Raw genomic sequence first — 15,261 nt, 5'->3', positions numbered from 1 at the left:
AATCAAACCGGAAATTGTCATAGAGGGCGGGGTGTTTTTAAATTCGTGCGGCTCCGTTTCTCGGTGGAGACTGTTGATATAGCTCACATTTAACGTATCCATAAAGGTAGGCCTTGATGTTTTCTTATTGAACCAGATGCCACATATTAGTATATTTCAGCTATGTCGAACTCTTATCTTAAAGCTAAGCTAAGCTAACCGTGTTACTTTTTTGAAGTCAAGCACCGATTGTTGTATTTGGCCAATCGCACCAAACTCCATTCAAAATTTGTCAATTTTTATGTTCCGCGCAATAGCAAATATGTAATCCATTCTTTGGCTGTTTAATCTGTGTAGTACACACACGTATAACATGTTTCAAAAGACTCTACCCAGTTAAATTACAGTTACACAGCTGGTTCAGTAAATATTTCCAGTAATAACTCAGTTGTCTGGGGCCGTTAGTGGCCGTTTTGGTAAGGAAACAGAACCAGGGCGAGTGAGACAGGATCCGGAATTCGATGGATGCGCCTTTCCGTAAAAATAAAAGCACCAAGCTAATAAAAATGCGGTGAAACTTTTAATTTAAAGAATATAATTTACAAGAAAAGCCCCAAGCCATTAAGTTAATCGATTTTCTTACACCCCTCATCACCCCAAATCGATGGTGCTCCAGAATTTAAAGTATTACTATGGTGAACACTTTTAGTTTGGTGAATTCGGTGAATGTGAAGAGCCTGGTATTTATTCACTCTGAATTTTGTCTGAATTCTTCACTTTATGTGAAGAGCCTGGTGACGCGAGGCCAATAACTCAGTGATAGTTAATGAGATTATTTCTCCTTACAGGTGACTGTCATTGCTGATATTGAGTTCATTGCAGATACAGCAATGTCTTCAAAAATCCCAAGAGGTGAGGAGATTTCTTTGCACTTTGTTGGTGATTAAAGTGTATTTTAATTTTACAAAGTCAAACAAAGCTGGTGTCTGATGAACAATCCTATATGTTTTCCAGGTGTTCAGTTACCTGCAGAAACGAAGAAAATGGGTCATAAACTTGAATCCAGAGACACAGCAGCTGTACATCCAACAGCAAATACTGCTCAAAAATCAGATGGTATCCTTAAACCTCAGAAAGAAAACATGCAACGGTAAGAAATTGCTAATTAGTAGTTTAAAGGTTAAACAAAAAAGCTATGATTTAGAAAAATGTGGTAAACCGTGTAACAGAGTCCTAACAAATCCACCTAGGCAAACTGGCACTCAATATATTTTTTTTTTATTTAACCAGAGGAACCCATAGAATAAAAACGTACAGCTCTAAAACAAGCAATATAACATACAAAATAGGTTAGAGATACAAAAAGTATGTTACTGTATACTAGAAGTGAACCATAAAAAGGCAAAAAAAGAGCATCCACACATGATTACAAAGACCAGCTAAGATACACCTGACCTTGGAAATAGAAATGGAAGCAGACGAATGAGGACTACTTGTTAAAATTAATCAATTAAAGATTTGTCAGGTTGTCTTATGTGAGGTCTGACACAAGGGCGGTTCAACCATCTGGAAAATAGAGAATAATAAAGAATAAAGAATTACAATAAGATCTTAACTCATCAGACACGTGTTGTAACCAGTTAATGCTGAAATCCCCCAGTACAACAATCTTGTTAAAAGATAGGCCAGAAATGAGCTTCATTAAGGAAGGAAGTGCATCATTAGTGGTTTATAACAACCAACTGTAACCAAGTGAAAAGAAGGAAGGACCTCCAGGTCTAGGGCCAGCAATTCAAATTGTTAGTTTGCTTCACAGCTACTGAATTATTTTGTTTTTTTTTGTCTTCCAGGAAAAATGTTGCTCCTAAAGTTCACAAAGGGTAAGTCACACATTATATCGCATATCCCTTAATATACTGTGGGCTTCAGCCATTTTTTTTCTCACAACTTTATGTTGCACCTCTCCACAGAGTCTCCACCAGGTATGGACAACAGGCAGAGCTCAAGGAGCAAAATCAGCATCTTATGGCGACCAATGAGGAGCTGCAGAGAAACCTCACAGAGACACAGGTACAGAAGACAATTTTGATAAAGTGCTTGTAGGATTTCACTTGTCTGTTGTCAGCTGCAATTGTACAGAACTTCTTTGCTTATTATGCTGCAGCAAAGAGTAGCTGAGATGGAGCTGCAGTTCAGTGACCTTGAAAAGGAAAATGCAGAGGTAAAGAAAGACCTGAAGAACTGTCACATGCTCCTCGTCTCGGCCAAAGTAGACCCAGGTGATTTTCCCAGTTTTCAAAATATGTTCGTGTCAGCCTAATTTCTGTTGTTGTCAGTTGTAATATAACATGAAATCTCTTTTTAGTTTTAGGAGAAAAGGTTGGAGAGGCTGCACAACAAAATGAAGATCAAAGAAGAGAAGTTATGGTACATATATTTTATTTCAGCTTGCTTGATATTATAATAGTTACAGTACAGTATTTTTATGTATCATATGCTATAGCAAACAAATCAAAACACATTTAAATCAAACAAATAACTGCAAAAGTGCACGTGTTTCATGCTACATAATCATACAAATAAAGAAAAGAGAGGAAAAAAATGTTACCCGTTTTAAACCATTCACTTCACTTGTATCCTACACATTAAGGGTTACAGGATTTTGGTTATTATAGGCAGTGCTATCTGGTTAACACAACTTTGTCTCTATTTCAGAGTGTCTCCACAGATCTGCTGAATCAATTGAAAGCGTTTGGAGATACTGCATCACAGCAACGTGCTCAGCTAGAGGCGAGTTAAACTCTATGAAACTCTGGCATTCGTTGTAGCTGATTTAAAGGAACAGTGTGTGAGATTTAGGGGGATTTAGTGGCATCTAGTGGAGAGGAGTGCAAACTGCAACTAGCTGAAACTTCTCCTGGTTAGAATTGCTGCGAACGGCTCTATCTAGAGTCAGTGTTTGTTTTATACATTCTGGAGTACTGTAGAGACATGGCAGTGCAACATGGCAGACTCCATGGATGAGGATCCGCTCCCTGTGTAGATATAAACAGCTCATTCAAGGGCAACGAAAACACGCCTCTTATTTTCAGGCGTTTATACCCTAGAGGAAAACATACTTATATTCCATATCTGCCAATATATACCTCTACATCCTTCACACTGGACCTTTGAAAGAAGTTGGAGTGTACTTAAAATGTTCCTTATTTTGTACACTTGTAGGAAATCCAAACAATGATGACAGAACTCGCTAAAGCACGGGAACATATGATGCAGGAGAGGAAGGACTTTTCCCTGGAGGCTGCTGAAATGGAGCAAGCTCTCAAGGAGGCAGAAGCTCTCCTGTTGTAAAAGTGTACAGTCAGTTTCCCAATTTAAAGTCGTGTATTTATGTGTAATGTGTGTTCTTAATGTTAGTGTGACTAAAACTGAATAAAGGATTTTTATTTTCCTTGCGCTCCTCATCTCTCTTCATATTTCAAACAGTCAAGACATGCTTTTACACACAGCAAGTTCTTATTGGTCGAACAGGATGTACAATGTTTTAGGAATATCGTCTCATTTACAATTACCAGTGTACTGTTTGAGAGGAAACTTTATTTTTATGAGTATAACCACGGCACAAGATATATTTTATATGAGTGGATGATCACAGGGGCCTGAAAATGTAATTAAAAATGCTTCATAGCCACAGTCAAAATTTGTTACAATTCGTTGTTGCGTTAAAAAAACATTTAATCCTTTTTGTATGGGGATTTAAAGCTCAATGTATTTCTAAAAAACATAACCGCTTATCTTGTTGGGGGTCACAGGGGTGCTGGAGCCTATCCCAGCTGACATTGGGCGAGAGACAGGGTACACCCTGGACAGGTCACCAGACTATCACAGGGCTGACACATAGAGACAGACAACCATTCACACTCACATTCACACCTACGGCAATTTAGGGTCACCAATTATGCATGTCTTTGGACTGTGGGAGGAAGCTGGAGTACCCAGAGAAAACCCACGCTGACACGGGGAGAACATGCAAACACAAAAAAAACATATGTCCAAGCCTAAACTCATGGGAGGCCTCAGTCTTTGCCACCTTCGATCAGTTAAAAGAAAAGTACCCACTTCCAAATTCGCATTTCTTCTGTTCTCTCCGGATCAGAGATTACATCCGCACAAGTATACCACATTTTAAGTCAGTCCCTACCCCCATTGAACTGTATACACTTATGAGTCACACCTCTGACTTGAACAGACTCATCTCCTGGGAGAAGGACCTTGGCATCTCGATGGCAATGAAACCTGGGAAACTTACCTAAAAGACATTCACAAATGCTCCAGCTTATTCAATATAAAGTGCTTCACAGGCTAAACTACTCCTGTGCTAAACTTCACTCCTTTTACCCCTCTGTCATAGTCATAGTATCCACCTTATTTTCAAACACGGAAGTAAATAGTGATCAACTTCCGTGTTTTTGTGCGTGACTTCTGGTCAGGCGCTTTCCCTTACCGAAGCTAACGGTGCATGCTAATTTTTTTCAATTTTCAATTGTTTATGTTAGTCAATCAGTTAGTTAGTTAGTTAGTCTGTGTATTTTATATAGATAACTGTGCCCACGTTTCCGTTACCCCGTAATTGCCGGTAAAAATAATTACCTCTAAACGCGAATAAATCACACATTAATCAAAAACTATGAACCAAAAAAGCACAATCTACCCCGAGTGAGACAAACTGCTTGATCCCCATCTCCAGTGTACCAGCAGAGAACCTGCAGAACTGAATCAGTGAAAAACCGCTAACGCTATCAGCTAACGGTTAGCCCAGCTAATCTACGATAACTATGTTATTAATTACAAAATGTGCACACAGAAATAGTAATGTTTGCTCAGTCATTGTGTTTATAGACTTTAAAAACATCAGATTAGTCTAAACGGTGATATAGTGACATGAAAAATGTGATATATATATAGCTAAACTCAACAAGGTAAACAACAAGACGATTCCCATTTACACAGTGGTCAAGAGTGCTGGACCGGAAGTGTCACACAAAAAAACGGAAGCTGGCTGCGTTCTGTTTTGCCTCCGTGTTTCTGTGAAAAATAAGGTGAATAGTGTGACATAAAAATCTTCATAAAAAGTCACAGTACAGTATGTCATAAAAAGCTTCCTAAAAATGTCATAGTATAGTATGTCATAAAAAGTCATAGTATGGGGCTATGTCCTGGGGCCCCTGTTATTCATCATCTACTTACTCCCCCTTGGTCACATTTTCAGCAAAAACCACATTAATTTCCATTATTACGCGGATGACACCCAGCTCTACATCTCCTCCAAACCTGATTCCACCCTCCCTCCCTCATTCCTTACTGACTGCCTTCATGAAATAAAGTCCTGGTTCACATGCAATTTCCTCAAATTAAACAGTGATAAAACAGAAATGTTACTAATCGGCACTAAATCCACTCTAGCCAAAGCCCACAGTTTCACCATATCAATCGACAATTCTTCCATCCTCCCCTCCCCTCAGGTAAAGAGTCTGGGTGTCATCCTCGACAGCACGCTTTCCTCCTCATCCCACATTAACAACATAAGCCTACTTTAATTTCCGCAACATCAACTGCCTACGCCCCTCCCTCACACCTCACGCCGCTGCCATACTGGTGACTACTGCAACTCCCTCCTGTTTCATCTCCCCCAGAAAATCCTCCATAAACTGCAGATGGTTCAGAATTCCACCGCCTGTATTATCACTAGGATCCCATCCACCAGTCATACCACAGCCATCTTCCAACTCTGGAATTCACTCCCCCCTGACCTGCGAAATATTGAATCACTCCCATACTTTAAATCCAGGCTGAAAACTCACCAGGCTTTCCTACTCTCTTTGAGTGGGTAAGCCTGAACAGATGTTTTGTTTATGTTTGTATTGTTTGCTTTTTAAACTGATATTTGTTTGTTTGTTGTTAAATGTTGAATTATCTTGTACTTTGTATTTTATTGTATTTTGCTCTGTATTTTACTCTGTAAGGTGACCTTTAGTGTCATGAAAGGCGCCCAGAAATAAAATTTATTATTATTATTATTATTATTATTATTATAGTGTGACATAAAAATCTTAAAAAAAAAAAAAAAACATCATAGTATAGTATGCCAATATTGCCCAATATGTAAATCAGAACCTTGGGCCACCTCTTTTAAGTGTTTTTCAGAAGTATACAACTGTGATATTATACCAGACCTACGTTCTGCCATCCTGGGTGGATTTTTTCATAAAAGTCATAGTATAGTGTGACATAAAAATCTTCAAAAAAATGTCATAGTATAGTATGTCATAAAAATCTTCATATAAAGTCATAGTATAGTATGCCATCGTTGTGGCAAAAAGGAATATTTCAACTCTTTGGAAAACTGAGGACGTGCCTTATTTTAAGACCTGGCTGGTAGAAATCACCAGCTTGTTACACATGGAGAGAGTGAGGTACAGTGTTTCTCTCAGCTCTGGCAACCATTCATGCCCTATTTATCCAGAATGGCCTGACGCGTTTGCAGGTATGTACAGATATTTGTTCATAATGGGTTTGACAAACAGTGTACTTGTACTACATGCATACGTACAGACATTCATTCCATAGTTGGTGCTGCTGTTCATTTCCGTGGGTGTGGGGAGGGTGATTTGTACCTGTATTTGTGTTGTTTGTGTTAAAATCTGAAAATCTACACATAAAATATTTTTGAAAAAAAAAAAAAAAAAAAAAGGTTTAACCGCATGCTGTGATCTTCACTGAATAAAACTGCAAACCCAGTTCTGGTCCAAAGACAACTTAACAATGTAGTATTAAAGTAATTTTCCTATATGCTGATAACTGTTAATGAATATGTCAAATAAAGATGCCTATTGCAGTGTTAAACATCCGTATACTTTCCACTTATGTGCACTTGCTTGTAGTTTTTAAGTCAAGCTGACTTTTTCACCACTCTTTACTCGCCACCAGTGTTCCCAGGCTTCTTTTCCTTCTCTGGCAGGTTGCTGTAGGGGTTCTCGAAGATGTCCACCCTGGTTTTGAGAGTGCTGGTGTTGCTTGAGCTGTTAGTATCACTGACGCCGCCCATTACCTCTTTTGAGTGGCTGGTCTTCCAGTAGTAGATGAACAGGAACAAACCTGACAGGCGAAGAAAGATGGTCACTCATGAGGACAAGTTGAGCCCATGAAATGTAAAATATTTTTGGTTCATCTCCTGCTTTACACTCATTGCTCATGTAGGTGGGTTTTATTCTCAGTCATCTATACATGTGCTGCCTCAGCTTGCCTCTCAGGTTTTTATGCAGGTAATGGTGGAGTAGTAGAAGATTGCCATTCAGTGCAAAATATGATTCCATGTTTTAGCCAAAGCTACAGCAACATGATGGCGCAGTGCGACAGTGGTACACTAAAGCCCTGTTTGAGGTTCATGTTATTAGTAAACTGTAACTAAAAAATGAAAGGACGTTTTGCTGCCTCTTTCAGCAGCTGGAGTCAGAGAAAAAAAATAACTTAATTCACTGGGCCGACTGCTGGCAACTTTTAAGGTGGAGCTTTAACTTGTAATGTTACTCAGTGCATGAGGTGACAATGTGAATCCACTTCACTTTAAGAACTTTGACCATTACTTTAGTTTTTATTGTCTCTCTTGGATGACATACACTTTTAGTAATGAGTTGAAGCGTCACAGAGCATTGTTCCTGTGGGCTCCAGCAACACTAAGCTTGAATGTGAAGGACTAAATGCACAACCCCACTATTTTAAAATATCCCATGGAGAGAGAAACTCACTGCAGCCTGTTTTATTTTGTTATGAAAATGTCGGCGTGCAGCCTCGTTCTGTGGATGATAAACGAAGTGCACACTGATAAAGGAGGAAATACAAGTCCTTTTTAAATAGGAATTGTGCAGATTTGCAGGAAAGCCCAATCCGTCTTTTTTCAGCATTGGCAGTATAAAAACAAAATCAGGGAGTGCAGCAAAATGCCTACTACCTACTTTTGTTTATACAGAATGTGCCTTTTTCAGGGCAATGGGAGGCGTGAGCAAGTAACAAAACGTGTGGCTCAGTGTATGACGTAACCAGTGACGTGGGAGGGAAGCCGCGGCTGGTCAGTCCTTAAGCGAATCTCTCATAAGTCGGCCCGTTCTTGATTGGCCCGTTCCTGTCATCTGATGGTTAATGGCCTCTTCGTTTGCGAGGACAAGGAGGGCGCGCAATTCCTTGTCTCCCCAGATGCTCATCTTTACAGTGTCTGTCAGGTTTGTGTTTCCCTCTTGCTACTAGCTGCTTGCTCATTCCTGCTGGCGTCATCAACAGCTCCTCCCACAAGTCTTCAACAGCCCCTCCCCTTACGGAAGGCCGCCTCGGTCGGTTTAAACTGAAAGTTTAGCCAAAGCTACGACGGTTTAAACTGAAAGTTTAAACCGTCGTAGCTTTGTTGAACTGAAAGTTTAAACCGTCCAAAATTGGGCCCCTCGGATCAGTTCGCCAATCCGGCTCTGTGTGTCTAAACGCTCGCAGCTTGCAGGCAAAACGGCCCAACATTCACAGAAAATCTGGCAGTGTAAAAGGGGCTACAGTGAGTACTGGACAGAGCAGTGAGGGACAACAACCCTGCCCACATTTAAAGGTACTGTTTGCAGTGGAAACGCTAGGGTCTACAGTAGGTACCATGTCTGAAGGGTTACTTTCGGTTCCAAAGGTACCATACCGAAAGTGTTTGAAACGGGGCTTTAGGTAAAAGTCAAACGAGTGAGATTTGTGTCACTGCCGTGACTGGAGGAGAAATCTGTGGGTACCATAGAACCTATTTTCATTCAGATATCTTGAGGTGAGAGTCCAAGGGACACCTTAGAAAATGACCTCACCAAAATTTAGCTTAACATGGAGGGTTATTTAGCCCCCATCCCAAGAAGCTATGCCAATACCAATAGGTGCTTCATGTTGTCTAGTTCAACAAGATATCACTACCTTCACGCTAGCTGATAAAATGAGTGTGTCACAGCCTCTTAAAGAGAATAATGTCAACATCCAATGATTTTTTTGTGTGTGTGTGTGTGTGTGTGTGTGTGTGTGTGTGTGTGTGTGTGTGTGTGTTGCTTTTATTCTTTACATTGTATTTACATTTACTGGTATGTTTTTTCATTGTTTTTATCTCTATTTCTCATTATCATCTGTCTTCTTTCTTTTTTGCATTTTATCTTATTTAATTTTACCTGAATTTTTGTCTTGCTTTAAATCAGCATTACTGTTTGGCTTTCTATTGTCGTATTGCCTCCATGATCGCTCTGATTGGCAGTTAAGCTCAGTGCACAAGAAGAGAAACAGAAGATTGCTGATTGGCTGTAGTCTTTGCGGTGTGTTCAGTGCAACTTTTTGGCCACGACACCAGTGACATAGGGCACCGCAACTGTCGGTCTTCATCACCACTAGTTCTTTGATATTGGTGTGGTGTGTCTGGGCCTTAAGTCGCAGATCCCTACATCACGGCTATAGTGATCCCATGGCAAGATGGCCTCTAGCTTGGTCACTCCTGGAGGAAACATGTGCCTTTTTAGCAGCTAAATGCTCCAATATGTTCACCATCTAGACTCTTATTTTCTTTGCTGTTTGGATTTGAGCAGGTTGCGACCAGTAAATTTATCAGAGCACTTCCCTAAAAAACTGCTGCCTGCTACAGCTGGAAGTGAAGCTAATAGGAGCTGTAAAAATCATCCAAAACAGTATAAATTAAAGCTGTGGGGTCATGTGGGCTTGGGCGATAATTCCCTGTACTTTGTCTCTACAAGCAACCCCCTTCAAACTACACATAGCCATTTCATCTGTTGTTTGAAGCATCTTTATCCTGTGAGTAAAGCAGCAGGAATACTACCAACATGAGCAGTGAGTTTAAATATGATGCAATTACATTATTTAAAATGCAGCAGATCAATAAACTTAAAGATTATTATCACAGTTGTGGATACCTTGGAAAGAATTGAGGACCGTGAAGATGTAGTAGGCAGGGATACGGAGGATGCCGTGGGCGAAGAAGGCAAAACCCCATGTGATACCCAGCATGCAACACAGTCCCAGGATGATTACAATATTTTTGCCACTTGTCTCTGTTCCAGCTCCCACTCTCCTGAGACAGCAGAGCCAGGACACGATGGTGATGAAGGTAATGAAGGTGAAGATGAAGACCAAAGCATAGTAACCTATGTTGACAATGCTGTGGACTTCAGTGTCTGTTATCCAGCACCTTGGAGCAGAAAGATGTATCAGTAAAGGAGAAGAAATGTAGCTCTAATGTGCAATTCTATCATCCACAGACTCACATGGAAATGCTTTCTGTGGAGTCACTGGTGAGGATGGCTTGTTCACCATATTTCCCAATGCTGAGCAGGACGATCCCAACAATGCTCGGTAGTACTGGAAATGGAGACAGAAAATAAACCAGTGACTTGCAAATGTCGCCTCAGTACTCTGGTACAGAAAAGCAAAAAACAATGATGCAGACTCACCCCAGCTGGTGATGCAGACTTTGATCATGTAGTGACGGATTATAGTTTTGCCCCCCATGTACAGCTGCTGGCAGATGTGGAAGGCCTGCACAGCAAACCAAGTGAAAGTGGCCAACATGAAGTAGTGCATGAGAGCGGCCATGATCTTACAACCCACAGAGCTCTTCAGCTGGGCCACGTAGTTGTTGGTCAGGAAAGTTAAGTTAAGTAGGAACAAGGCTGATACCAGGTGGATGAGAATCCTTGTGGCTATACTGGCTTTGGTCCTCCTGTGAGGAGAGACAAACAGAGACGTCATGTTTGTCTTTTGGGTATGGGCACTTTATGACTGCGGATAGATAGATCGTTATTTTTTTTCATTATTACCCCGTCTAGTAAAGGAGTTAAATACATTTTGAACAAAGAACTATGCAATTAGGTGACTGTCAGAATATTCAGTTGATAATTAGTAAATTGTTTAACTCATAGAGTGGTGGAAAAAAGTTTTCGGACACCCCATGCATTTGTGAAATATTGCATTAAGAATCACTCTTAGGTCTTCAAGTGCAATTTCTTTTAGTACAGTCACAGCCAAAATACTAAATAAATCCTAAAAAAGCCATTAAAAACTTAAAATTGATTGGTTCCATAAAAATACATATGAAATTTTGAGTATTGGGTCATTTTGGTACCAGTGATGAAGGTCGTTCTTTTTATTAAAAGACACAATTTTTGTTGCCAAGCTTCGTGTCTACATAAAGCCAGCACATTTGAAAGTTCTTCAGACACAAAAATGGCTAAAACAAGGAACCTAACGCAGGAAACACGCCTGAAGATAAAGATTCTCAGCCAGGAAGGGTACAGCTGCCGCCAGATAGCCAGGAAGTGCAGATGCAGTCCTTCAGCAGTTGGATACACTCTGCAGAAATACAGACAAACCAACAGCTTGGAAGACAAACCAAGATCTGGGCGTCCAAGGGTTTCTTCAGCAAGAAATGACCGCATCCTGATCCGCATGTGCAGGCAAATCTGCTGAATGACATCACAGGAGCTTCAGCAGCAGTGGTCAAACCAAACTGGTGTCCAGTGTTCCACCCGCACTGTACGTGGCCGACTTTTAGATCATGGCTTAAGGTCCTACAAGGCTATCAAGAAGCCCCTGATCAATGAGAGACAGAGGTTAGCCCGGCGTCGTTGGGCCCAGGCACACAAGAACTGGATAGCCAGGAATTGGCTTTATCTTCCTCCTACTAATGTGAGGGTATGCAGAAGGCCAGGCGAAGCATTATCTCCAGCATGTACAGTACCTACTGTCAAGCATGGTGGAGGCAGTATCATGGTTTGGGGATGCATGAGTGCTGCTGGTGTTGGTCATCTCACTGTCTGTGATGGCACATTGAACTCTACCAAGTATTGTACCATTCTCGAAACCCACATGCTCCCTTCTGCGCGTGCACTGTTCCATCGAGGTAAAAACTGGATGTTTCAACAAGATAATGCCCCTTGCCACACATCCAAGGCCAGTAGAACTTGGCTGCAGGAGCACAGTATCCAGGTCTTAGAGTGGCCAGCTCAATCCCTGGACATGAGCCCCATTGAAAATCTGTGGTGGATTATCAAAAGGTCTGTTTCAAAGCATAAACCAAAGAATTTAGAAGAATTAAAAGCAGTAATTCAAGAAGAATGGGACAAGATTACCCCTCAACAGTGTGAAAGGCTCGTGGGGAACATGCCAGCCAGGATTAGAGCTCTACTACGTGCCAATGGCAGGACTACTAAATATTAATTTGATGATGTGATGGTTTATTTATTTTTTGTTCAGTTTTGAACACATTCTCTGTTATTTGTTGACTTTGATAGCGACAATGTTGAGAACTGACATATTGAAACTGTTAAGAATTTAGTTTTGTTAGTTTTTCTTGTAAACAATAAACAAAAAAATATAATTTGTATTTGTTTGTATCTGTCTAATGCAGCCACACCTTTTGAAACACAAAAAAGATTTTTCCACAAATATTTCATGATAATATTTGAGATTGTGTAAAATTTTAAGGGTGTCCGAAAACTTTTTTCCACCACTGTATATCTGGCCAAATCGCCAAACATTCACTGGTTTCAGCTTCTCAAACATTACAATTAGCTGCTTTTCTCTGTTTTGTTTCGTTGTAAATTGATTTACAGTTTTACAGGTATCAGACACCTACATTTAATGCTTTAAGGACCTTTTCAAGATCATTTTTAAACGAAATATATTGATTTTTGTACACATTTTTATTCAAGCATTGCAGGTAAGTTTAAAAGTTAGTATATGTAGGGGCAGATTATGATTTATCTTTGCTAATAATATGTTGTATTCCTGTTGACTTAGTTTCAGACACATTTTAACTTTTTAAAAAAACTTTAAAAAAAAAACAACCTTAAACTACCAACTAATAATTTGGTGGCCCCCTTGCAGTAACTCTAAGGACCCTAGGGATCACAGAACCCCTGTTGGCACGACATGATTTTGCCAAGTAAGACATGCCCCTGGATCGACATCCTATGTTCCTGGACCAGGAACATGTTCCTGGACCAACACTGCAGTTAACCAATCACAGCCCATCATCGGTGTACACATCATTAGTGTGCTGCTCCTGTGCTTCTTTCAAAATCCCTTTGTTCATCATCAGAGCTAAGGTAGTTTTTCAAATTGAAGTTAGTACAATTGAACACAATCTTCAGCAACACTGAACAAAAACCATGTAAGCTACAGCAAGATTCGCGAGTTAGCTTGCTAACTAGGTTGGCTATGCAAGTAAGTTTGCCAATAGGCCAGAGTATTATTCAATGTGTCAAATGTGTCCCTTGCAGGTCTTTGCAACTGCAAAATGACATTATCGTTACTCTTAGGGCTCTAGTTTCCAGGCGCAGCTCTGGCGAACCCCGCGCAGAGCTAGTTTCGAGCAGTGCAACCTGAGGCGCGCTCAGTTTGGTAGTTTGGCAGACCGAGGTGCGCTGAGATGGGTGTGGCGGCGCAGCAGGAGGAGGTGTTGACAGATCCAGCTTGGCGCAGTGACAGTTTCGTGCCAAAAGGCTTCGCCAAAGGTGCGCTAAAAGCTCGCCAACTGAAACCAGGTCTACTATCAGCACAGGGGGAGCGCAGCCGGTGTAAGCCAAAGTTTGGCTGACCGGCGGACAGTGCGCACACGTCACCAAAACCTCAAAGGCAGGTTTCCAGAATATCAGGCACATTAACGATGCAATAAATAGCCAAAAAAACACTATTCAATGCAACTATCTGCAATCAGCACATAAATTTGTCTCTATATCAACTGTCCCGTCACATGTGATGTCAGATCAAAGGGGATTGGCACCATTTGGCACGTTTGGCACGCGTAATGGAAACCCAACCTGATTTGATTAACACAGCTGCAAACTAATGAGTTCACATTCCTCTCAGCCAACCACAAACAGCCACAGCATCAGATAGGGAGTATATATTCAGCATCTGTCATCTTAGAAAAGTCAAAAGAAAAGAAACAGAGTGAGACTGCGAGAGAGAACGAGCGAGCGCGCGCGCACGAGAGAAATGCAACATTGATTTACAATTGTGGTGACCTCCTCCCAGGCTACCTTTGCCTCATCAGCCCGTGGGGGTCTGCTCGCACTTCCGTATATTTGGACACTGCGAGCTTGGACCTCCCCGACCAAAACATCAGTTTCCTCCTGGGAGAAGTTTGGCCGTCTGACACTGCTACTCTCTTCTGCCATGGCGAATTGAGTAAACTCTCATTACGCCTTCGTGCGGCGCATTTAAGGGCGAGGAGAGGGGCTCATTTGATTGGTGTGATGTGTGTAAAACCCACTCCACACCTTCTCTCCTCCCTCTTTCCGACTTGCGCAGGTAGGAGGGACGGAGGTGGGACAGACAAGTAGCTGCGCCAGCGTGCACGGTGTGCCAAACTTGCAAAATCCGCCTGGCCACACCCAGCTGGTGAAGCGCAGGTGTGCTGTGCCCCTGCCTCGCCCGGTCTGTGAAACTAGAGCCCTTAATGTTAATGAACAATATTTTAGCCAGTTGGTAAGCCTACTTGTTAGCATAGCCTATGTAGTTAGCAAGCTAACTTGCTAATCTTATAGTATATCAGCAAGTTTACTCATTAGCATAGCCTTCCTAGTTAGCAAGCTAACTCGCTAATGTTATAGTCGCAGTAAGTTTACTTATTAGCATAGCCTACCTAGTTAGCAGGCTAACTTGCTAATCTTATAGTCTATCAGCAAGTTTACTCATTAGCATAGCCTTCCTAGTTAGCAAGCTAACTCGCTAACCTTGCAGTAGCTTACATGGATTTTGTTCACTGTTACTGAGGATTTTGTTCAGTTGTTCTAGCTTCAATTTGGAAAACTAGCTTAGCTCTGAAGAAGCACAAAGGAATTTTGAAAGAAGCACAGGAGCAGCACACTGATGATGGCAGTGTCCTGGAATGCGATGTGGGATGTTGATTGAGGGGCATATCCTACTTGGCAAAATCACGTCGTGCCCCCCTGTTGAAGACTTGAGATGCAGGATATATATGGTTATTAGACTGACTTGGGTTAATCTACATTTTACCAACAGGTAAGTGCCTAAGTCTAAAGTAAAAGTCTAAAGTAAAAAGACAGAATTAGGTTCAGTGGTAAGTTTGACCTCATGAGACCCAAACTTTTGTTTGGTAGGGGAGACCGGGGTAAGATGAGCCACTTTTCATATTCAGGATCACTACATCAAGGCTATTATAGTTTTGTGGCTAACTAACATATGTGC

General features: G+C 41.2%; 2 protein-coding genes across 4 annotated transcripts in view; one reads left to right on the top strand and one right to left on the bottom strand.

The window, feature by feature from the left end:
• Positions 1–6: 6 nt before the first annotated feature.
• knstrn (kinetochore localized astrin (SPAG5) binding protein) lies at positions 7–3,430 on the top strand. The gene is made up of 8 exons (XM_078173915.1): positions 7–106; positions 828–891; positions 994–1,129; positions 1,830–1,859; positions 1,950–2,049; positions 2,144–2,258; positions 2,345–2,406; positions 2,695–3,430. Exons 2-8 carry the CDS (start codon positions 870–872, stop codon positions 2,776–2,778), a joined length of 549 nt encoding a protein of 182 aa, XP_078030041.1. The 5' UTR covers positions 7–106; positions 828–869; the 3' UTR covers positions 2,779–3,430.
• The window catches only part of LOC117270542 (adhesion G protein-coupled receptor G3-like), a 36,643-nt gene continuing 23,783 nt past the window's right edge, over positions 2,402–15,261 (bottom strand). For all 3 annotated transcript variants that reach the window (XM_078173914.1, XM_033648210.2, XM_078173913.1), the window contains 5 exons: positions 10,500–10,768; positions 10,314–10,407; positions 9,963–10,237; positions 3,196–7,134; positions 2,402–2,763 (listed from right to left, as the gene is read on the bottom strand). In XM_078173914.1, coding sequence (XP_078030040.1) covers positions 6,953–7,134; positions 9,963–10,237; positions 10,314–10,407; positions 10,500–10,768 — 820 coding nt within the window. In that variant the 3' untranslated portion in view covers positions 2,402–2,763; positions 3,196–6,952. The remainder of the gene's footprint in view (positions 2,764–3,195; positions 7,135–9,962; positions 10,238–10,313; positions 10,408–10,499; positions 10,769–15,261) is intronic.

The sequence above is a fragment of the Epinephelus lanceolatus genome, chromosome 13 (genome assembly GCF_041903045.1).
Source record: "Epinephelus lanceolatus isolate andai-2023 chromosome 13, ASM4190304v1, whole genome shotgun sequence".
Taxonomy (NCBI): domain Eukaryota; kingdom Metazoa; phylum Chordata; class Actinopteri; order Perciformes; family Serranidae; genus Epinephelus; species Epinephelus lanceolatus.
This window is presented reverse-complemented; position numbering and strand designations above follow the sequence as displayed.

Excerpts from the sequence above, each read along its gene's own strand:
- knstrn (XM_078173915.1), top strand. The coding sequence starts at position 870 with ATGTCTTCAAAAATCCCAAGAG. Across the intron at positions 1,860-1,949 it reads GCTCCTAAAGTTCACAAAGG|AGTCTCCACCAGGTATGGAC; the intron begins GTAAGTCACACA and ends ACCTCTCCACAG. Across the intron at positions 2,259-2,344 it reads CTCGGCCAAAGTAGACCCAG|TTTTAGGAGAAAAGGTTGGA; the intron begins GTGATTTTCCCA and ends ATCTCTTTTTAG.